Raw genomic sequence first — 23,900 nt, forward strand, 5'->3', positions numbered from 1 at the left:
TATATATATATATATATATATATATATATTAGAAATTAAAAGCAAAAAGATGGGTGTGAGTTGTGGAAGGTTCGAAATTGTGGGAAGGTTGTATCCATGAAAAGGGAAATATCGATATTCTGATGCTTTTTAACTATTTTCTTCCGAGCTGCCTAGTAGCAGATTGATTAGCAGCTACGATGATATTTTTTTTTCTGTACATAATCCTTAGTTCGATTTCCACCGGATATGACTGGATCCCATGTGAAACTTTGCAAATCCACATGTCATATAACCTTAGTGCAGAAAAGAAATATCAGACACCAAATAACTTATGTCAGTTCTGACCTTCACCTTCGTTCTTTACTGAACTAAAGAATACGACTTTCAAATACCATGTTGAGTGGCATAGACGATCAGTTCATCATATTAGACATCGAGAGAAAAATATATTGACATAAGTTGCGACCTTGAAATTTAATCATTAAGCGAATAAAAGCTGTACGTACTAAATTACTCGTCATGTCTGATTTGAATAATTGTATTCTAATTAATATGGTAGATAATTTATAACGCATAATAAAAAAGAAAAATCATCTATCTACATTTTAACTAATAACCTGTGTGTATTTTTGTTCAAAATTAGAATATTGCAATGTTTGCTCAAGAAAATTATGACAGTTATTGGTGATCCAAATGGATTTCAAATTAATTAACATTTATTATGTGAAAACTAAAGTACGTAGGTTCATTTTTTTAGTCACTGTAATTACTTCATACTCGTACTTTTTTTTAAAAAAAGATAAACATACATGCAAGAAATAGAACTTTTAGATATAAATTGAATACTTTCTTTTAAAAACATTTTCCCATTGAAGTTCTAAAGTATGATGGATGAATTTTATTCCTCAAAAATATACTTGAAAACTTTTATTAGTTGTTTACATATCTTGGCGAACGCAAGAAGGGTTTCAGAGTTTTAAGCCTCCCTCCCCCCTTGAGCAATATATTATGAAAAAATAAACATTTGACATATAAAGATATGTATCCAAACACCTGAAATTATGTAAACTTGAGAGCCTGAACTCCCCTCCCCTTGATGAACTTTTGTGTACACCACTGTTAACACACGAAAACCATCTTATTTGATTCATACAATAGTTATTTGTATTGTTATAGGATCTCAGAGAAGCACTTAAAGGTAATTAAATGTAGAAAGTAAGCACTGTTCTGCCACGGAATGTAATGTATATTTGTGAAATGCAACACCTGAGATTCCCTATATATATAATATCGTAAATGCATTTAAATTTTCACAGATGGAAAGTTCCCATTCGTCTCTCTTCCTGTTAATTCAAACCCTTTTAGCTCTATAAGTTTACATACATATTTTATAATTTTTTTCATGGTTACTTTGTTGTATTCTACCTTTAAGTACTCCATTAAAATATACCCTAATGTTTCTTCTATTATTAAAATGTTCTCATGTTTTCTTTTATGTTATTTTTTTAAGAATTCGTTTATTAACGATGTTTTGTAATTTTGTGATTCAATGAATTTTAAATGATTTGTCTTTTTCTAAAGAGAACAGGAAATTTATTATCACATTATTTGAGAACAGATTTTCCTATTAGAGATGCGATAAATAATATTACACTGAGGGGTAAAAAGGAAGGTAAGATGGTATTGCAGAAGATAAAAAAGGGAAAGAGAGATATAATTGCGGATGGGGAGGCAGGAAGGAATAGGTGATATTGCAGAGGGTAAAAAGGAAAGCAAAATGGCATTGCATAAGGTAAGAAAAAGAAGGGAAAAATGGTATAGCAGAAGATGAAAAAGGAAGGAGAGATGGTATTGTAGAGGAGAGAAGAGGAAGAGGAGATGGTATTGCAGAAGATAAAAAGGAAGGGGAGGCTATATTACAGAAGGTAACAAAGGAAGATATAGTATTGCAGAAGGAGAAATGTCACTGCAGAAGTAGGAAAGGAAAGGGAAATGATATTGTAGAAGGTTAAAAAAGGAAGGAAGATGATATGGTATTGTAGAAGGTAAAATTGGGAGAAGATGAAAATGATGGGTAATATTAAAGAAGAATGGTTCATAGCTCAAAGCGAAGAGATTAATGCAGAACTGTAATACTTGGAAGCTCTTAAATTTACGGCAAGGATGTGGTTATAATAACAGAATTCTTACGATGATGGTAATTAAAAGAAATTGAACTTTTTGTTTTTCACACTTAAAAGTTCCTGTTACTTGTATTTAGGAATATGACTCATGTTAGATTTTGGATCGAAAACATTTCTGATGAATCGTACAATTAATGAGAAATATAAGCTGCTTGTTTATTGAAGTTGCATTTTCTTTATTATTTATTTATTTATTTGCAAATGCTCGTTTTATATTTCTCTTTTGAATAAAAAATATTACATTAACGGCTAAATACTTCTGTTGATATCCACTTCATATTTCGTATATATATATATGGTTGTAAAGTTGTGACACAACTTAAATATTTGTTTTGTTTGTTGTAGGGACGGAAAGGAAAAGGCTCCATCTTTGTGTGGGCTTCTGGCAATGGTGGAAGACACACAGACTCATGTAATTGTGATGGCTATACCAACAGTATATTTACATTATCAATATCAAGTGCAACTCAGGGAGGGTAGGTATATCAAAACTTTTGAGTACAATGTATGAAAGTCGTGTGTAATTCATATAATTCTATGTACTTATAATAATAAAGCAAATAAATATTAAATTTGATCTTAGAAACAGAAAATTTTGAGATTTTTTTTTTTCAATCTCAATTTATTATTTCTTTACCTCAATAATGGATATGGTAGAAATACATTTCGATCTGTGTGTGATTACTGGAACTCATAAACAGTTTGGAACATTTAGTAACTCTGTAAATGACATAAATATTAATTCACAGTAATCTCTCAGATTTAAACAAATGGATATAGAGTTTGTGGATAACAGTATGTGATATTGAAGCATACGAAATAATATGTTAAAATTTCACAAGAGCAGTATTTTAAGTTTACATTGTCGTTTTGTATTAGATATTTAATAATTATCTTTGTGTAATATTTCTATTGTATATTTTATGAACATTTCAGATACAAACCTTGGTACCTAGAAGAATGTTCCTCAACATTAGCCTCAACTTACAGTTCGGGAACGCCAGGTCATGATAAAAGTGTTGCAACGGTAGATATGGATGGGAAATTAAGACCTGACCATATTTGTACTGTTGAACATACAGGTAAATATTCTACAGTTTAATATTGAAACATAGTAGTGGGATTATAATGGTTTTCTAAACTATGCCATTGTTCTGCATTAAAATATTGTAGTTCATTTGGGAACGAAGATTGCTTTCGCATTTTTAGACAGTTTTCACATATTTTTGTGTAAAAAAAAAAAAAAAAAAAAAAAAAAAAAAAAAAAAAAGCTTTTGTTGGTTATTTTGTTTATTGCTATAATATAGAAAGGATTATTCGAGAAAAGAATTGCTAAATTTACAAAATATCTAAATAATGTAGCAAATCAGTGACCTGAAAAACCTAAATGTTCTTTCGTTAACCAATTGCAAGAATTTATTTTCATATAATGAGCATTAATTTCTCACTGATTTTGCGTGTTATTTACTTCTTGCTAATGTTAATATGTAATGTTCTCTTTTACATTAAAACTTAAATTAGAGCTAAAGCTTAAACTTGACTTCTTAGGCTTCAGATCTATCGCCAGCAGTTCATTGAGTTGGTTATGCGTGTCAACGCATTCACTTCCAGAATCATTGTTTCTATACTTCTAGTCCGGAATCTGCTAATCCTTAATTCAAATAACTCCCTAATTCCCTCACAATGCATGATCAGCATAAGAAAAACCTGTGCCTTCACTGGGAACTAAATTCATATCACGTGTGCTAAAGGCATGCGCGCTAAGGTCTCGGCGACAAGAGAGTACTTGCTTTTACCTTACACAAATTAAATACGTAGCACAGGTCTTCACATGTTAATACAATTTGTTAGGTGAGTTTCTTAACGATTCTCTCTTTTATTAGTAGCAGCAGTTGTTATTTAGTTTTGAGCTCTGTACGATGCAATTGATTGTTTTCATTATCTTAATTGATATAGGTGAATCGAGTCCTAATGCAACGTGTAATCACATTTCACTCTTGTAAATACTTTACATACGAGATATGTTCAAAAACTTTCGAACATTTGGTTGCCAAAAATACATTTATTGATTTGGAAATCTGAAACACTAATCTCCTTCAAAGTAGTCTTCTTGGTAATGCACATAGCGCTCCCGCCATTGTTGGAATCACTTTAGGAACGCAGTTTTTGGAATGGTGAGCAACCGTGCTTTCGCATTCCGTCTTCTCTTGACTCAAATTTGATCCGTTTAGTGTTATTTTAAGCTTGGGAAATAACCAAAAGTTCAACGAAGCCATGTCGGTTAAGTAGGGAGCCTGAAGACACACACAAATGTTGGCGATGAAAACTTGAATCAAATTTCGCGGACACTCTCCTCATGTCCAGTTTCTCGTTCAAAATTAAATGTACCGATCTGGTTGAATGGTTTCCGCTTGGGTATCGCCAAGTTTTTGGCAAAATTTGATGCAATATCGCTGCTCAAGTTTTTGTCACAAAAAAAAAAAAAAAAAAAAAAAAAAATGAAATCCATTACACGTTTTCACTCGTTGTCTGACTGCCAGCAACTGACGCTTTCTGCGGGCAGGAATAAAATCACGACTGCGCAAGAGTGTCCCCTCTCTATCTACACTGAAGAAAGCCTCCCGCGCTTCATTGCTTTACGCGGATAAAAACAAGGTTCGATACGTTTTGAACACGCCTCGCAGATCAGTGTAATTCAGATTCTGGGCTTTTAATAGCACATTATTCTGAAAACATTAGTACGGAGGTGTGGAAGTGAATCTCTGAAAAGAAACGTGCTACGCGTAATATATATATATATATATGCATATATATATAATTTTTGATAATAATATCGGAAACAAAAGTCAGTAAAAGTCAGGCATAAAGTGGCTCACTGACAGAGCACTCACTTCTGGTTCAAGGTGCCCCTAGTACGATCCCAGACTATTTGAGTTTGTGTTTTTTTTTATGGTTTACCTGCTTCCTTTCACATTCTCATTCCACCAGATTTTATAATTCTCATTCATTATTTTTATTACTCATCCGTTTCTTTTAATCGAAAGAACATAACCGAGGGTCGTAAAATTAAAAGAAAAATAAATTAAATATAGGGTGAATGTATTTAAGCGCAAAGAAATTATGTTTGAAATAACTTCCATAATATATTAGTAAATATGAATGGTATAACATTGAAATAATAGGAAATGAATTATAAAATCTTCTCATGGTACTTTCCGAAGGTTATGCAATCGATTTACGAAATAAAGTTTAGGATTTTCGTTATTTTCGGAAGTATTTTCAGTATATATATATATATATATATATATAACTTTTGTGTGTATGAACGAACCATATTTTCTTTCTTTGCATACTATATGACAAATTGGTTTGTTCTCTTTTTCAGGCACATCCGCGTCTGCCCCTCTTGCTGCAGGGATCTGTGCTTTGGCCTTGGAGGCTAATCCTTCCCTCACATGGAGAGATATGCAGTATTTAGTTGTCCTGTCATCGAAGTCTGGTCCTTTAGAGAAAGAAGCAGGATGGATCGTTAATGGAGTGAAACGAAAAGGTAATTAGGCGATGAATGTGACATATTTCAAAAACTATTTGGTAATTGCTATTGAAAATACATGCAAGAGAGTGAAGGCTGTGAACAACAGTTATTGATTGAAATTCCTTTGGGCTTGTGTTGTGAAAGAGATTATTTTTTTTAATGGAACACACACCGGTATACACAAAAGCAATTAGTATAAAATTGAACTGCAATTATTAATATATCTGGTTATTTCATCATCGTTATTCAGAACTAATGTTGTAACATAATGGAAAATACACAAAAAGTGGGAAAGATAAATAAATCCAAATAATATTAACAATTTAATTTATTGGAATTGTTAGTCCTAAAAACAGCCAGAAGCATGTTGTACAAAATTAGTTGAATAATAGATACAATTTGATTATACATCTAGTGCATGAAAATAAGATACTTTTTAATATATATATATATATATATATATATATATATATATATATATATATATATATATATATATAATATAAAATATACACCTAACTGTTACTACCACTTTCTTAGAAATAATTCTAAAATTTTATGATGCAGTTCTATTGTATTAACTTGGTGCATTTTTGTAATCTCACAATAAAAACATATGGATCTTGTTTTTAACCGGAAACTAAAGGTATATAGAAAAGGAAATTAAACATATATATTTTTTAGAAACTTTGTCACTATTATTTAGCCTATAACTTTATGCACATTGCTAACTACTTCTGTCCAAGGACAGATTTCCTGTTGAAGATGTTTCGATTCGGTACATATGCTTTTAGTTTCTAAATTTTGGTATTCATATACTATCCGTGGACTATTATGCACTCAAAGTGGGAAACCAAAGAGTTTAAATCCTGTCAAGAAATATAATTCTTTGGACTTATAGTGAATCTGGAGAGTTACATCAAAATACTTTTTTTAATGAATAAATCGGTTTTAATTTACTTGCTGTCAAGATGCTGTAGTATATTTAAAATGCTATACTTGTTATTGGCAGTCATATGAGCCTCAAATCTAGTTCGTGGTCTTTAAAATTCAGAAATATCGATATGTTAACATGTTTTTAGAGTTTCACTAAGAAAATAAATAATTTGAATCAGCACTTAAACTGTAACCTTTTAAATAAATTCAACCCATTGTGTAATCTTATTTTGTACTACATAATTTTGCAAGTTTTGCAATTGATTTGAAGAAAATGAAACAATAAAAATATCTATGTCAAATGTTCATATCAATGGCAGATAATATTTGTATAACGAATAATATATAATCCATCATCCGTTATATTTTGACTATTCTCCTATACCTTATTTATTTATTTATTTATTTATTATAGTTCTTGATTAATTTCTTATAGTAGTGTGTCTGTCATCCATTCTCCGTTCGTGATGTATTAACTTAATATATGACTGCATTAGAATTTCGAGTGTACAAAGTTGCATGTTGAGAACATGATTAGTTACCAGGAATTGGAAATTCATAATCCAATTTTATGTAGTAATGCTTTCTTGCCGTGTGAATTGTACTAGATAATACTTTATATTTTTCTAAAATCATGTAAAAATGAAATCCTTCCAACGACTACTTTTGTTACTTCACTCTTGTAAATTTTGCGTCATTTTTAACTTGTCGATGTATTTTGTTGTTTATAGTCAGTCACAAATTCGGATATGGACTCATGGATGCAGCTGCAATGGTAGATTTGGCTGAAAAATGGACTAATGTTCCACCTCAACACATATGTAAATCACCTGAAATCCAAGAAGAAAAGTAAGATTAATTTTGTTGTATTTATGTTTACTACAGAACAATATATGAAGGGTAAGGGAAAAAAAGAAGGAATGTCACAAAAGTGTATTTTCGAGAAAACGGCATTTTAATATTGAAAACCGCGTACAAAGAATAGGGTTATTAAATCTTTTGCTTCGTTATACATGGACATTTCTACATCTACGCATACGTGGCATGTACAGTCAAATAGTACCAAGAGTCACCAACAGATAGGACAAAGCACCCGATAAAGCACATACATGGACATACCTTGTTTTTTCCCCTTACCCTTCAATTTCCTATAATAGCAAGTTCAAATGCTTTATGTTGTTGGAAGTAGATGCAAATGTAGGAGCAAAGGGAATACAGCGATACAGCGTTCTCTGTATTGCACAGAAGAAACTGAGCTATCCCAGTTTATAGAAGGAATAGTAGGGAGAAACGAAAAAAAAAAAAAGCAAAATGTTGATGTGGATAAAAGAAAGGAAAGCATGATCATAATAGAACTGAAAATATATAGAGGAAGTGAGAATAGAAAATAAGAAGTACTGTGGTGGTGGTATTTTTTTTTTTTTTTTTTTTTTTTTTTTTTTACAAAAATATATATATACGGATTGAAATAATTCAGTGTAAACATAAAGATCTTTTTCTCATGGTATCACCGAATCTGTTATTTATTCTAGAAGAAATCTTCAAATCTCTTAGTGTTTTGATAGGATTAGACTGACAATTCTTTATTATTATTTTCTCTTTTTACAGGGAAATTCCAGCTGCCGTCGGACAGGTTCTTCAAGTTCGTATGGATGTAGATGGCTGTCATAATACATATAACGAAGTTCGGTTCTTGGAACATGTTCAGTGTAAAATATCTTTGCGTTTCTTTCCACGTGGGAACTTGAGAATTCTTTTGACTTCTCCAATGGGTACAACTTCAACACTTCTTTTCGAAAGACCTCGTGATGTTGTTAGCTCTAACTTCGATGATTGGCCCTTTTTGAGTGTTCATTATTGGGGGGAGAAGGCAGATGGAAGATGGACACTACAGATTGTTAATGGTGGGGGCCGCCATGTGAATCAGCCAGGTGTGTTGACACCAGGTGAATCAATAGTTTATTTGTTAGAAAATTAGGTGTTTGTAGTTAGCTTTGTGTTTTGTTTCTGGGGTCGTGGTTTAAAACTAAATTTTTATACTTGGTACATGTCTTAATACATTTAAATTATAATTTTTAAGATAACTAACCTATAATGTGCCTTGAAAATCGTAAAAGGTTATATACACCTAGTATGATTAGGTAATCAATCCTGTTGCTTCAGCAGCTAGACAGTAATGAAGAGCTTCGGCTTCACAAATATGTTTTATATTTTATTCAATTTAGTTATTTTTGGATCAAAAAATCCAATATATTTCAGTTAAAAATTTTCTTGTACACCTTATATCAGGAGAACTACATACAGTGTAGGCAAACCCAAAGTATCACTTAACTCAGTATGATGTGCTTTTTCCGTAGAAAATAAGAAAACTCGATTTAGGGGCCGTTCAAAAATTTTGTGGCCCCTGATTGAAGATCCAATATATTTCATTCAATCAAAAATTTTCTTGTATGCCTTATATCTGGAAAACTACATACAGTGTAGCCAAACCCAGACTATCACTTAACTTAGTATGATGTGCTTATTCCGTAGAAAATACGAAAACTCGATTTAGGGACCGTTAAAAAATTTTGTGGTCCCTGATCTAAAAACTAATTATTGACCAAGATCGCAATCTTTTGATTTTTTAATATCATTCCTAAAATTCTTGTTTCCACACGAAACATTAAAATTGGCAATAAGCAATTTAGGATTTTTTTTTTTCTTCAAAACTTCAAGAATTCAGTCTCCTTTACAAGGTGTCAACTTTTTTAAAGCAATGTAGGGTTTCTTTGGTGTACAATCACTCTTCATATCTTAACACAGTAGGACACATTTTGTTAAGATTATCTGACACTCATCTATAATCCTGTTTAGTTTATATTCAAAAATAATTACATAAATCGTACATTGCTAGTAATCCTTTATTAAGATACATTAATCATAATGTGAAAACTAGTTGTTACGTTAATATTGCTTGTCAAAATACACTAATGCATTGTAGTAAGAAATACAAATTGGCTACAAGGAATATTAGCGTCATATGTAGCTACTGTCCTTTGCTGTACAATTATGAAAATACCTGTTACTTTTATGTATCACTGATTTTTTTCTGCCTTTTTATTATAGGTATTTTGAAGAAGTGGCAACTGATATTCTATGGAACAAATACGAACCCAGTTCGGTTGCGTTCAGGACCTCATTCTGCCATTGCTTCTCATCCGGTGGCTAAACCTATAGCATTTCCTACACCACACTCTGCGCCAACAGCGCCATCTTCTCCTCTTACATCCACATTTTTTAGTCCGAACATATTTAATTCCAATTCAGGCTTCCATAATTTCCCCAATATTTTCAATTTTGCTGGTAGCAACATTGAAGCCTCAGTAGCGCCCTTGGATGGATCACGACATGTACCAAGTTATGATACAAATGTTATGGATAGTGGCAACAGGAAGATCTTGCACGATTGTGATTCAGAATGTGATCCACAAGGATGTTATGGCAAAGGAGCTGGACAGTGTTTGAATTGCAAACACTTTAAGTTGGACGGGTAAGATATGTCATCAATAAGTTAGACTTAGTATGTACGAAATGTATGGGAAGTTGCCAATTCGGGCGATATATACCAATACTAGCGAGATGTGTTTACTGGGTTAAGTTCCGATAAGCTCCGCCGCGCTAAACCAATATATTAAGAGAAGTGAATGAAACGAAACTTAACCTAACCTAATCTAAACTAACATTACCTATTCATATGTTGTCATTGTCATATTTGAAAATTTGGCGAGAGTTAACGGAATAATTGCCAAATTACTTATCTATATACATTTGAGAAACTGTAATCTGTATAATTATATTGACGTAGTATTTTCAGGTAATGCGGTGATTTTACAGCATTTTAAAAATAACATAGTTCCTACTTTTTAGAATACATATCATATACTTGTACAGTATCACAATTTTAAAATTACTTCCTCATTATTTTTACCATACTTTTAATTTCATGTAAGGTGCTTGCTTATATGGTTATCTTCAGCGTCGCTTGTATAAATACATTGGCTAAGAATATTGAGGTTTTCAACCGTTTAAGGAATAGTCATCAAATCATAGAAAAAAAAGAAATAAAAGAATTAAAAATGTATCATATTGAAGCTTGACATTCTCTATCTTTCTCCCAGTAAAATTGACGAATCTCGCATTCTATTAATTTTAATGGAAAATAATTCACTAACCTAAGTAATAATAAAATAGAAATAAGCGAACTTTTAGCTTAGTGGTCTTTATAGATAAGATCATACACTGACTGGGAAGATAACTCTGGCCACTTATAATTTTCAAGTATGGTATTAGATGAAGAAATATTTCAAGTTTTTTGAATCACGTTTCTTTTTAATAACAGGCTTTCTAATTCAACCGAACTTGTGCGTATAAACATGCGTGTACAAGCTTCAACATATTTGACTGTTTATAGTAGCATTAATTAAGTTGGAAGAGATGAGTTTGCACTAAAGATAACTACAAGGTTCTTTTTTTATTGAATATGGTAATGTAAGAGCTGTAATATTATGTGATGGAGACTTAGAGCAGACTTTGTTTCATATCACGACCCACCTCTTCCCTTTTAATATATCTTCATGCCGGCGACCCCCCAAAAGTAAAAAAATGAAAATGAAATGAAATCTTTGAGTTTTACGTCCCACGGTTATGCCGGTTAGGCTAAAGGAGACGGTGATAATGAGACATGAGTGAAATGGTGGAATGAAGAAAGTGGGAGGAAACGGGAGTACCCCGAGAAAGCCCACGACAAAGTTCACTTGGCGAGGGCTGGGATCGAACCCGGGACCCCAGGCACCAGAGGTGAGCGCTCTACCACTGAGCCACCGCGCCCCCCCCCCCCAAAAGTAGTTTCCGGTTTGTAATAATTATTATTGTTTGTAATAATGTTTTCTGATTATTGGTGCTTATCGCTTATAGTTGTATATGTGAGTAAACCTTATATAGGAATGGCAGTTTGATGACAGTAAGTTTGGGAATAAAAATGTCTTATCAAAATAATATTTTAAAATATATTTAGCGCTACTAGATCCGTTACCTTAATCAATTTTCACCTCCCTTCGAGACCCTGGTGTATTTCTCTCGCAAGCATCAAATTGAGAAACCTCGCCGTAGAGGATGGTGCCTACTTCTTCATACGTATCTTGTGTTATGCACATAGTTTCGAAAAGTCTGGATCCATCTGGTTGATGACTTTTTTGAAAAATTTGTGTTCAGCAAAAAGTAAAAATTAAATTAAAAAAGTAAAATCTGCTCCGTATGTTTTAGATATATAGCAAAACGTAAGATATAAAAGGGTATCCAAGTGTGATGACTTTCTAGGGATAATTGCCTTCAAAAATAAGAATATCTCATGAATAAGTAGTGTATTATAGTATATAAACATGAAACCGAAAGTTTTATATAAATCGAAATAAGTTAGCCTAGTTATTTGTTATAAGAGAAGCATATAATTGAATACACAAGCATGTGCAAGTGTGTTAAGATTGCAATTGTTTGAACTTAGACCTGTTCAAAATATTACAGATTTCGAGTTTCTATAATGTTGTTTACGGGTTTTGCTTTAAGTTTATTATATAGTTAATATTTGTTTATCATATTTTTCAGCACGTGCGTAAGTCATTGTCCGCCTCGCAGTTTCCCTAATCAGGACGGTGTTTGTTTACCATGTCACGAATCGTGTGAAACCTGTGCAGGCCCTGGCCAAGACGGGTGTCTAACTTGTGCACCAGCTCATCTTCGAGTCACAGATTTAGCTGTTTGTTTACAGCAATGTCCTGAAGGCTATTATGAAAGTAAGTAAATAATAATAATACTGTAGAAAACTTAAGGAGTTTAGTGTTTAACGCTTATTGCGCAATATGTATATTTTATGATATAGAGTATTGGGAATTTAGTGTGGTAGATCTTCCTAATTTTAATAATTAGTTTACGTGCTTGTGCTTGAAAAAAGGAAATGTTAAGATAATTTAAGGCTAGAATATTTTAGACCGTACACACACATGGCTGGATACATGGTTAAGTAGATAAGAAGTTATATTATAGCTATTTTTGCAGTATATGTAAGTTGGTGTTCGTGGAGTAGGGGCCTCATGTATAAACATGTACATGTCATTTATAGTTAAACCGAATAAGAGAATTGAAAGATATTTGAAAGTAAATACAATAAACATAATAAATAGAGTTACTGTATGAATGATACAATAGAATATGTAATGTATAAAAGTGATTTACTAAAGACTTGCATAAGCACACCGAACAAAAAGTTAGTTACCCTTCACCCGTAGAACTTGGGCTGATGATGTGTAACACCTCTAGTGTGGATTCTGTTCGAAAGTGATTCCATGAGATGTTGTAGATATGACAAACTGACGTGAATGCCATAGTTGGAAGGAAGTATGGGAATACCTATCAATTTCATTATTGTTTCAAATAGTCTCATAGATTTACAATTGGATTTAAATTTAGGAACTTCGCAGACCATACCAGGTGCAACAGTATTCTTGAATGTTCCTCAAACCATGTACAGACTCTTTGAGCCCTGTGAACACAGCAGTTGTCATCTAGGAAGGTGAATATATAATACACTACATATTCATCATGGAGATGAAGAAATGGCAACACCTGGTCAATGAGACTATCCAAATAAACATGATTTATTTCACGTTCAAGTGGGTCAAAGAAAAAAAAAACACTCCCAGAGAACCTCCTTCAGTGTAAATCACATCCTCTGCATACTACAGGTAAGATGCTGCATTGGGGCTTCGGTATACTAGACACCTTACATCATTAGAAACAAAACCCAGATTCGTCGGACCACAATACACTTTTGCAGTCTTCTACAGTCCAAATGGCAATGTTCTTGCGCTCATTGAAGACGTGAAGCTTTGTTTATCACACTGAAAAATGACCTCTTTCTTGATACTCTACTTCAAATGTTTGTTTATTGCATGAAGTTCTTGCAAATATTCTTTCAGAAAATAGTTAGGACAGTTCAGCACTAACAGACTGCAGCAATTATCGGGCTCTAAAATTATTTTCCTTGGCCAGGTGTGAAACTCGTTGGCTATCCCTCTGAGCTAGGATTTTCTTGTGACTACATTCTGATGTCATTTGCATTCACAATTTAGACCATTCCTTGTAAACACGATGAATGATTCGCTTTGAACATCTAAAAATTAACCTTCATTTTTGCCCAATGCAAAACCCAAACACAATGGCGTCTCTCTGCCATTCTATCGCATCTTTACTTCGACCCATTTTGGCGAGCTGATTACTAACGACGACCTAGTTAACAGCAGCGGTCATGCGCCAGCGGTGATGAATCATTTAGTCAATGAAACCCCATCTATAACAATAGAAACGGACCAATGTTAGTTCTAGAGGGAAGGGACTATCTTTTTGTCTGATATGCTTGTGAAGTATTAGGTTCGGCTTATTAGAGGTGTACATATGAATTTTTGTATCAAAGCTACTACCCTATGAGGTTATAATATATGACTTGAAATTGGCGGATAGAATAACTTTTGTATGAATATAGCATTGAAATTGGGCCGTTTAGGTAATTGCTTTCTAGTAACGAGTATACTGTCCAGAATACTAGAGAAATTTCCCCCATCCTTTGTATATATGTGTATGTCATATAGCCATGTTTCCAGTGCATAACTTACTTTGGGTATGGAATATTTTAACTCTCTAAGATATGTTCTGATCTCACATTAGAGCTTTGGTAAAATCCTAGTAACTTCCTCTTTCATTCTGGCATCTGCCCATTGAACTCATCGACTGGAAAGCTTCTGCCGTCTTCAGTAATTTATGTTCTAGTTTTATTTCCTCGTTTCTTTTTCGAAATTATCAAAGCTTTATTTTCTCTTAGCTTTATAAAGACCATATTCTCTTGTACATTTCTCCAAGCATGTAGTTGCTGTGTTCTTCAGTTTCTTTCCAAATTATAACGTCGTGTGCAAATACAGATATGTTTTTTTTTAATCTTATTTAACTTCGTCTAACTATGCCTGCCGTAAGGACTTTAAATAACACATTACTTTATTTCAGACTTGATTCATTCACAGTCTGCACTTCAGATTCACCTTGTTTCTTTTTCCATTTCAATCTGCTGAAGCTGTTTTCATATGTGTACCCTAAGTACATTGTCATATACTTTTTGTAGATCTATAAATACTATGAACATCTGTGTACCGTATTCCCAGCTCTTCTCAATTAGCTGTCTCAGTCCAGTCTTGGTGGCAGGCGAGGAATTCCCATAAAAGAAGCTAGCATGAGAGGTTTCCTTACTTTGGTCCAATATATATCGCACATCCGGTGGAAGACTGTTTCAAGTCAAAATTAAGCATTTGTGGGAACATGACTTTTAAAGTTTGTTATTGTATCAAAATCACTCCCTGGAATACTGGTATTTCTGCCATCTAGGGGTTAATTTGTTTAGTTGCGTTTATGCAAAAAATACCACCAGGTAGAGGTAGTATTCTCTTCTCTATTCTATTTTGAGCGATAATAACTCAGTTTCCATTTTTTGAGTTGTAACACTCTTCCACGGGGTGTGCGATATATATAGATATATATATATATATATATATATATATATATATATATATATATATATATATATATGAGATAACCTGTTTGAGACTTACCATGTCGAGTATTGATTTTGAATGTAAATTTTCAGAATACAAGGAGCTTCCTGTAGTTTTTAGTTTTAGTTTTTTTTTTTGAAGGAATATTTTTTCGTGTCCAATGTACTTTTTTTTTTTTAGTGTCCATAGAAATAAATTAATAAACTAAATTGTAAAGAAATGGACAAGAACTTGTTTCTTTTTCCTTCGAATGTTCTGTGCATTCTTACAAATCATATTAAATATTTTTGTACATAGATCTTGGCAAATTCAATCACATGTACTAATTTGTTGACTCCTGTGAACTTTCAAAACACATTATTAGGATTTTATTGGCGTTTCAAATCACAGTTCATTTCTTGAACGAATATTTCTCTCCCAAGACCTATATAATACATTAAGAAGTTAATGTCGAGTTATTGTTATTTAAGAGCTGTTTTTTATTAAATTCTGTTTTTTTTTTTTTTTTTTTTTTTCTATCTTAGATACAGATCAAAAGACGTGTGTTCCATGTGAATCTAATTGTGCAAGCTGCCAAGACAGACCAGACTATTGTACAAGCTGCGAACATCATTTAGTTCTTCATGAAAATAAATGTTATGCGTCATGTCCAATATATACGTACGAAACGGAGGATTACAGGTAAGTGTTTCTATTTTCTTTCAATATATATAGTTTTCATTGATATACTATTAGCATTTCCTTACCTATCAATAAAAGACGTACATATTGACGCTGAATTTTCGTCATCTAATGTCTATTTCCGAATCTGAATGCAGTAACTATCCAATGTAGTTCGGTAAGGCCACGAAATCACTAGAGTTGGAGTATGTTACCCGTTTTTCCCTGTGATTAAAAATAAATATGTCACAAACTAGAAATTAAAAGCTGAGGTAAATAAAGATATGTGGTTATTCAAAAAGCTCACCGGTTTTGGATCGTCCGGCAAATTTTTGTATCTCGGTTGCCGACATTATTTTGTATTGTTGCTTTACCGACAAACATTCCGATTGTCGCCTTAGTCTGAATTTCTCGTATTTCTTCAGTCTGTGTCTAGCCATGGAGCAGTTTACCATAGCGTACCGTGTGCTAATTGTGAAAACTTTTTATCAGAACGGAGAAAATTACGCAGCAACTGTCAGTCGACTTCGCGCGGTTCTAGGGTGAGAGGCACCGACTGAATCAACAGTTCGCAGATTTATGAAAAAGTATGAAAAATTTCATTGAAACTGGTTTAACAATGAACATTTAAAGTCCTGGGCACTGTCGTAGTGGTCGGCGAAATCAAAGTGAAAACTTGTCAAACAGTCATAGCAAATTTCACGAACAGAGTTATTGCATGCCAGCGCAATAGAGGAGGTAATATGCCCGACGTCATTCACCGTACCTGAAATCGGAATGTGTGATGAACATGTTTATGAATTTTGGTAGTATGTTTTGAAAAAATAAAGTTCATAATTTGATGTACCAAACCGGCGCGCTTTTTGAATAACCCTTTAGATAAAGAATCAGAATTAAAGATGCCACATATGCAAAAGCTGTGTAGTTATAGTTTTATTACATAGCTAGGCACTTATAACACATCAGTTAACATATCTCTGGTATAAGAAACTGATTTTCTATGTTATTAAAGATTTAGCTACATCCTTAACAGACGAAGGAAAACAAAGAGTGTACATAAATTCCCTATATGAAGATGAAACTATTAACACACTACTTAAATTTAGTAGATTTGGCTTTGTTTTCGTTCTAGTCCTTAGTAGGATGTATATCGAATGTATTTATTTCATTCTGTATTATGAGGCGATGGTACGATGTCTCACTGGTGGGACATTTCCTTGTGGTGCAAGAGATCACTAGTTCTATTCCAGGTCATGTGTCCATAGATACCCTCGTTTCCTCCCACATTCCTATTCCACGAATTTATTTATAATCTTTCACTTATGTTTTAACCATGCGTTTCTTTATCTAACCAAAAGCGTAACTGTGAAATACAATTTATTTTCATTTTGAAATATAATTCTTAACATTAAATTTATTATTGTTTTCAGTTGTGCAGCGTGCCACTCGTCGTGTGAAACGTGCAATGGCTCCAGTGAAACGCAGTGCATCAGTTGTCGACCTGGCTTGTATTCCCTCTCCGGAAGCTGTGTATCATCTTGCCCTAATGGATTCTACGCGGATAAGAAAAGACGAGAATGCCTCAAGTGTCCACAAGGCTGTACTACTTGTAATAGAGCCGTCTGCGAAAGCTGCATTGAAGGGTGGACTCTTAACAAAAAAGGAAGATGTGCTCCTGAAGGCAGTAGTCAGTGTGATAGTTGTAAGTACTCATTTCATTTGCATAAAGCAAATTTAGTATTCTTTCGTTATCTGTTATTAGCTTTTCAGTAAATATATACAGTCATATTAGAAATCATTCCCAACTTTTTTTTAGGTGTTTACCCTTATCTGTAAGTAGAATTTCATAAATATATACAGTCATATTCAAAAGTCATTCCCATCTTTTTTTAGATGTTTACTTATCTGTAAGTAGATTTAATAGCAAATTAACATGTATAGTGTTTGTGTCGCTGAACTCCTTCTTACAAGTTGTATTATTTGATAGTTGGGCAAGACTTATCTCTGGTGCAAGTAATGAGCTTTTAAGTCCAGTTTTTGTGCTTTTTTTAAATTTTACTGTAGTATTTACAAAGTCTAATTAAAGGAGAAGAAAAAGATCAAAATTAACTAAATTCCTTGAATCAAAATCCGCAATCTCCAATGAAATCCATTTTACGGGAATTAAATATTATTTAAAGTAATAAAAATGGGTAAAAATGCAAGATTATTGTTTATAAATTTAACGTAAGTACTCTAATCCAAAAATGGTTTTAGAAAGAACCGAATACTCCTGAGCTATTGTTCTTTGAGATGCGACTTCTGAACTTCGGTTCCAAAACGTGAATTTTGTTGATTTTGATACCAAGAATACATATACATCGGTTGTTCACATGTAAATAGACAGTACGTTTGTTACGTTCGTATATTCTCGTATATTAAGAATTATTATTGGTTATTGCAAATAATATATATATATACACCAACTTGATTAGGAGAAAAAAAGAATATTCATATTTACTTTGTCTTGTTATAGAAGAAAGAAAGAAAGAAGGAAGGAAAATAATTTAACCTTCACTGTGACTATATGGTTAACATACACGTCTTCGGAGCTGGAGACCTGAGTTGAATTCTAGGTAGAGCTCATGGAATTCAGATTCCACTTTGAACTGTAGATCTACGTTTCATATAGTCTCCGTTCTGATAAGGACATTAAACTCAAGTAAATCTTGAAATAATTCACAATAACCATAGTTAAAAATGATTGAACGGTGAAACATTTCTAGCCGATCTATTAGCTCAGGAATGCAAATAACCACTCGCCCGGAGCGAGTGGTTCATCGGTGCGGGCAAGTTTTTAATATCACTATTACAATACCGAAGGAAAGTAAATGATTTCTATTGTGAGATGTGGACTAGTAGTTTTTTTTCTTGGGCTAGTAAAATATTGTTGCTTATTTGCATCCCTGTATTAGCTACAGCTTATACATTTCAGTGCACATAAGCAGTACAATCAGCTCAATATTTCAGCTTCTTCGCGGTTAGTTGGAAGGAATTGTGGATTTTGTTTGTAAAAATGGCTTGTTTTGATGAAGAAATAGTTGACTTTAACCCTAAGTTTTACTTTTAACAGTGAAATCAAATGCTTTGCGGCTGCTTTCTCACTTAGTGTAAGTGATTTTGGATAGTGTAACATTAAAAGAGGCGAAAATTCTATTTTCGAAAATTGTGGAGTTTGTTGATTTTGATTTTAGATCTGAGTTCTACGCGATATTTATCTTTATAGAATCGAACACAGAGCATGAACTAAGAATATTTCTAACAGTCAATAAAGAAACCAAACATAAATAAAAAAATAAGTAAATAAGTCGTTTTCCTTAGCAATTGTTTTTACAATAACTTTATACAAGCTCAGTTCATAACTTTTTTTCTCAAAAAATCTCAGCACTTGCCCAAACAGGAACGTATCCCGCCTCCTCACTTTATTAACATTTTTTTAAATAAAAATAAACGAACTATATTCCCTGGTTTATTTGCTAAGTTTTGACCTGTTCTAAGTTTGTACAGGTTTTCCTTAGTATCGTTTGTCACCATCATAAAATTTCAACAGCTGTAGGAGTGATAGATGTGAATGAACCAACGGTATCAAGTTGTATTATTGATCTCACGATACGAAAATTATATTGAATTCAATTAAAGAAATTACATGCAGAATCAAATGATGATTTACTACACGACTGTGTATCTGAAACAAATGTTAATAAACCATTGAAGAGTATCGTGAGAACCTAATGCTCGTAATGATAAGTGCCGCTCCCCTATATTCAGAACAAAAGCGTAGATTCAAATATACAGACGAACAATGGAGAAAAGAGAAGCGCAGGGTTGAAAGGAGACGGATCAAGGATGAACTATGTAATGGCATGATATTTTTCAATTGTCTTTTCCTTATCTGGTCAATCTGTTAGACATTATTCCAATAGACAATGAAAAGTGCAACAGGCAATTGAACCTACAATCCCGATTTACACAGTTGCTTTATACTCAGCAAACTGCGGTCAAAAATAGTTCGAAACGTCTTCAAGGAAGAAACGAAGGGAAAATTTAGGATGTAGGAACGACTTTAGTATTATAATTCAACATGGTGACTTAAGAATTTCAGGATAGGGTACGTGCCTTCGGCGTGGGAGACCCGGGTTCGATTCCCGGCGAAGGCTCATGTAGTTTGGATTCCACGTTAAGCTGTAGTTTCACATCTCATATAGCCTGGCTGCTGAAAAGGAAGCTAAACTTAATTCAGTCCAATCTAATTATGAAGTTCAGATGCTTGCTGACGTAAACAAGGGGCCCATCAATGTATACTCTCCTGTGCTGAGCCATCCATCTAGGATTAAAGATAATTCAATACGTTATGATTGTAGTGATGTGGGTAGTAATGATTTTAAGAAAAGTGTATATACCGTATGGAAGAAGATCAAGAAGCGTTGAATAAATTTAGAAACAGTTGAAAGACAGTTTTTGTTGATTCAGTTAATTAATTAATGTATGTGAAATTATTTGAAAAATAATTTAATTAGTTACTGACATTGAGTGAGTATAAAAAAATAAAAATAATTAAGGTTATATTCAAGTTGTGATGCTTGGTTATCTTATTCACCTTCGTTGGTAGTTTAGCATTTAGAAGATAAGCCACTGTATAAGATATTGGAGTGTAACAATAAATTCAGCTGAAGTGTTATCTTCCTACTGTATATTGTTATTAATTGTATCTTAACAGTTAGTGCTAATAAATCTTTCTCTACTCCAACTTTGATACCAGTAAATTAATGTATATATTTGAATAATGAAACTAAATTTAGTTATTAATTAATACTTACGAATATCTACCTATAATCGTTGCTTGTCGGAATTTATATAATTTATGTATTGATTTATTTCAGCTGAATTTTATGATGGTGGAAGATGTCGACCATGTCACTCAACATGTGAAACATGCAACGGTGCTACAGAGTTAGCTTGTTTATCCTGTCCTTCGTCTCTTCTTTTCCATCAATCTCAATGTGTGGCATCATGTCCAGACGGTTTCTATGTTGAGCATGGGTTGTGTGTGCCATGCCTTCATACATGTCTTAAATGTTCTTCGCGTCTAAATTGCACAACATGTGTGGATCATCTTCATCTGCAGAATGGAGAATGTAGAGCAACGTGTTCAGATGGGTATGTTCAGTTGTATATGATGAATTCTTCTGAACTTCATGTGACACCGCATGCTCAGTGTATATTTACAAAGATTGACAGTGTAATAGTAATACTAGCGAATTGGAACAACTCTCAATCAGTGGCTGTAACTTGAAGTGTCTTTTTTTCTTTATTTATTTTATTTTATTTTATTTTTGTGCATGTTTTGAAATAACCTTCCTAATTCATTTCTTTTAATTTCGAAATATGATGAACATTGTAAGATGCAGAGGCAGCCCATGAGAAGTACTTAGTTTTAAGCGTCATATAATTCTGAACTCCTAGAATTGAAATACTGACTCTTAGACCAAAATCAGTTATCATTCTTCTCTTTTCCAGAAGTACTGGTATACTATAGAATTTTTCTATCAACTAAATCATATTTTGTGTTATTCATGAATTTCTTTTCTGTTTGATTTTTTGTTTGTGTTACACCTTTATTCAATGCTCAAGTGGGTTATATGTTAAAAACAAAGTTCATTGACAAAGTTTCACGCATATTGTAATGTGTAAAATTATAAAAGCGTTTATATTTCGTTTCAAAGTCTTGTTGTTTTCACACAACCTGTCTATTGTTTTAATATTTTCATTGCTTTCGGAAAACTTATGGCTGTAAATTTTACTGTAGATGATTTACATAAATGTTGTAAAGATTATATTGTCATTGAAAAATCATACAATATTATGGTAGTTTTGTGATTTAATTTAAGCGCCTCGCTACTGTAATATACACAATTCGAACTAATAAGCATAACTGTGTATTCAAGATGCAAAAGAATTGATCTCTCTATTTGTTTGAAGTTTAACGTTCCGTTTGAATACCGAAACCGTATTATCCTTCATAATTTAATAGGATATTCCAAACACATGTACTCTTACAGGAAATGGAATCACCACTGCAAAGTGAGAGCGCTAACAATTTAGCTGTTTCAAAGTTTTCTAATGTAACCAGTGTTCTACAGTTTAGAGATGTTTGTGTGCCAAAAATATTAAGAATAAAAACACCATACATTTCTGAATTCAAGACAGCCCCCATATTTGTAACGTTAAATACCCCGTATTTAAACGATTACAAAATTTATATATATATATATATATATATAGTGTAGTTTTATATATATATATATATATATATATATATATATATATATATATATATATATATATATATATATATATATATATATATATATATATATATATATATAAAACTACACTAAAATCAAATCAGACACATTGAATTGGACATTTAGTCTTCTTCACTGGAAAGGTCCACTGAATTTGTGAATATTTAAAGGTAAAGCAGTAGACGAGGAAGCGGGGGATGGAGTGAGCTTAAAGCTCGTGATTCTGTTCAATAATAAATAAAAAAAAAAAAAAAAACTTTACATCATATGTCACAAAAGCAACACGATCCCATATTTTTAGGCATGAAATTGCGACAAAAAAATCGTCTTGAATTCAGAAATATACGGTAATTCCACGTGAAAGTGGGTTTTTAAATGCATGTTTCGGAGCTAAAGGTATTTAGAAGTATTGCCAATTAAAATTTTAAAGTGCCTGAACTAAGATGTATGAATATCTTTATTTAAATATAAGAGAGAAGGAGAGTTCGCGTTTCTAAGATGCAGAATAATGTTACGCGTATTTGTTGGATAGACATAAATTCACCTGATAATTTTAGCAGTTAATTGCGAAGACTGTATGTCCTTTTAACTTTAAGAATTATTTGGGAAATTATTTTCTGTTTAACGGGATCGTATTATATTTTAGATATGCAGTTTAACAGCAAGAAGAACTTGTGTGCTTGACCTCACATCACCCCAAAAAGCATGAATGCCTCAAGCCGCCTACTTGGCCCTGGCTATTGCGTCAGAACTTTACTTTAGTGTAGTTTAGTTTAGGTATTCGGATCCATTCATGTTTTTGCATCGAATAATGTACATGCTGCTTCAACTAGATTTCACTAGGAATAATAAGCCCAATTATTCTCATCAGCTTCTGTCAATACTTCTTTAATTGTTGAAATATTCATGTATTGTCATCTTGTAGTAATTCACTTGCAGGTAATTGTACAATTATGTTGAAATCAAATTCCCATTTGCATTTCGAGTAGCCTTATTTGTAGTTAGAATTCATGCAGAGGCATTTTTTCCTCATTTTTACGCATTTCGTGAAAGTCTTATGTTTCTCAGTATGATAGTTGCAGGCACGAGTAAGTTTTTTTTTCTTTTTTCTTTTTTTTTTTTCTTTCTTGAAATACATGACGTTCTTGTCACAGAACCTTGAATTTTCGCGTTGTTGTACGTGTTTTATGTAATGGATAACCAACGCCTACTAATTATGATACTTCGGATTGTTTCTAAACCACACCTATCTTTATAACAAGCTACATGTACTTAATGATTACTATCGTATATTAAACGTTTTCCCAACAGTTTAATTTTAAACTTCAGTATAAAAATTCATTTTTAGGTGCTGAGCTATGATATTTTTTAATATTGCAGATACTACAGCGACCGCGGTGTGTGTACTAGGTGTTACGTTGCTTGTACAACATGTAGTGGTCCTCGTAAGGATCAGTGTGTTACGTGTCCTAAAGGATGGCAACTCGCTGCAGGTGAATGCCATCCAGAATGTCCTGAAGGATTTTTCAAAACCGATTTTGGATGCCAAAAATGTCACCATTACTGCAGAACGTGTAAAGGTAAGTATTCTAGAACCATTGATTACATTCTAGAACCATTCTACAAT

General features: G+C 32.8%; 1 protein-coding gene across 2 annotated transcripts in view; it reads left to right on the plus strand.

The window, feature by feature from the left end:
* The window catches only part of Fur2 (furin-like protease 2), a 1,527,485-nt gene that overhangs the window by 1,478,954 nt on the left and 24,631 nt on the right, over positions 1-23,900 (plus strand). The window contains exons 8-18 of one of the 2 annotated variants that reach the window (XM_081733991.1): positions 2,511-2,641; positions 3,102-3,247; positions 5,551-5,715; positions 7,368-7,485; positions 8,245-8,582; positions 9,745-10,168; positions 12,280-12,467; positions 15,794-15,950; positions 17,360-17,631; positions 20,849-21,125; positions 23,654-23,853. In XM_081733991.1, the coding sequence (XP_081590117.1) occupies positions 2,511-2,641; positions 3,102-3,247; positions 5,551-5,715; positions 7,368-7,485; positions 8,245-8,582; positions 9,745-10,168; positions 12,280-12,467; positions 15,794-15,950; positions 17,360-17,631; positions 20,849-21,125; positions 23,654-23,853 (2,416 nt within the window). The remainder of the gene's footprint in view (positions 1-2,510; positions 2,642-3,101; positions 3,248-5,550; positions 5,716-7,367; positions 7,486-8,244; positions 8,583-9,744; positions 10,169-12,279; positions 12,468-15,793; positions 15,951-17,359; positions 17,632-20,848; positions 21,126-23,653; positions 23,854-23,900) is intronic. The other variant, XM_081733993.1, reaches the window with a different exon arrangement.

This window comes from Thermobia domestica, chromosome 12, assembly GCF_964235325.1.
Source record: "Thermobia domestica chromosome 12, izTheDome1.hap1.1, whole genome shotgun sequence".
Lineage (NCBI taxonomy): Eukaryota > Metazoa > Arthropoda > Insecta > Zygentoma > Lepismatidae > Thermobia > Thermobia domestica.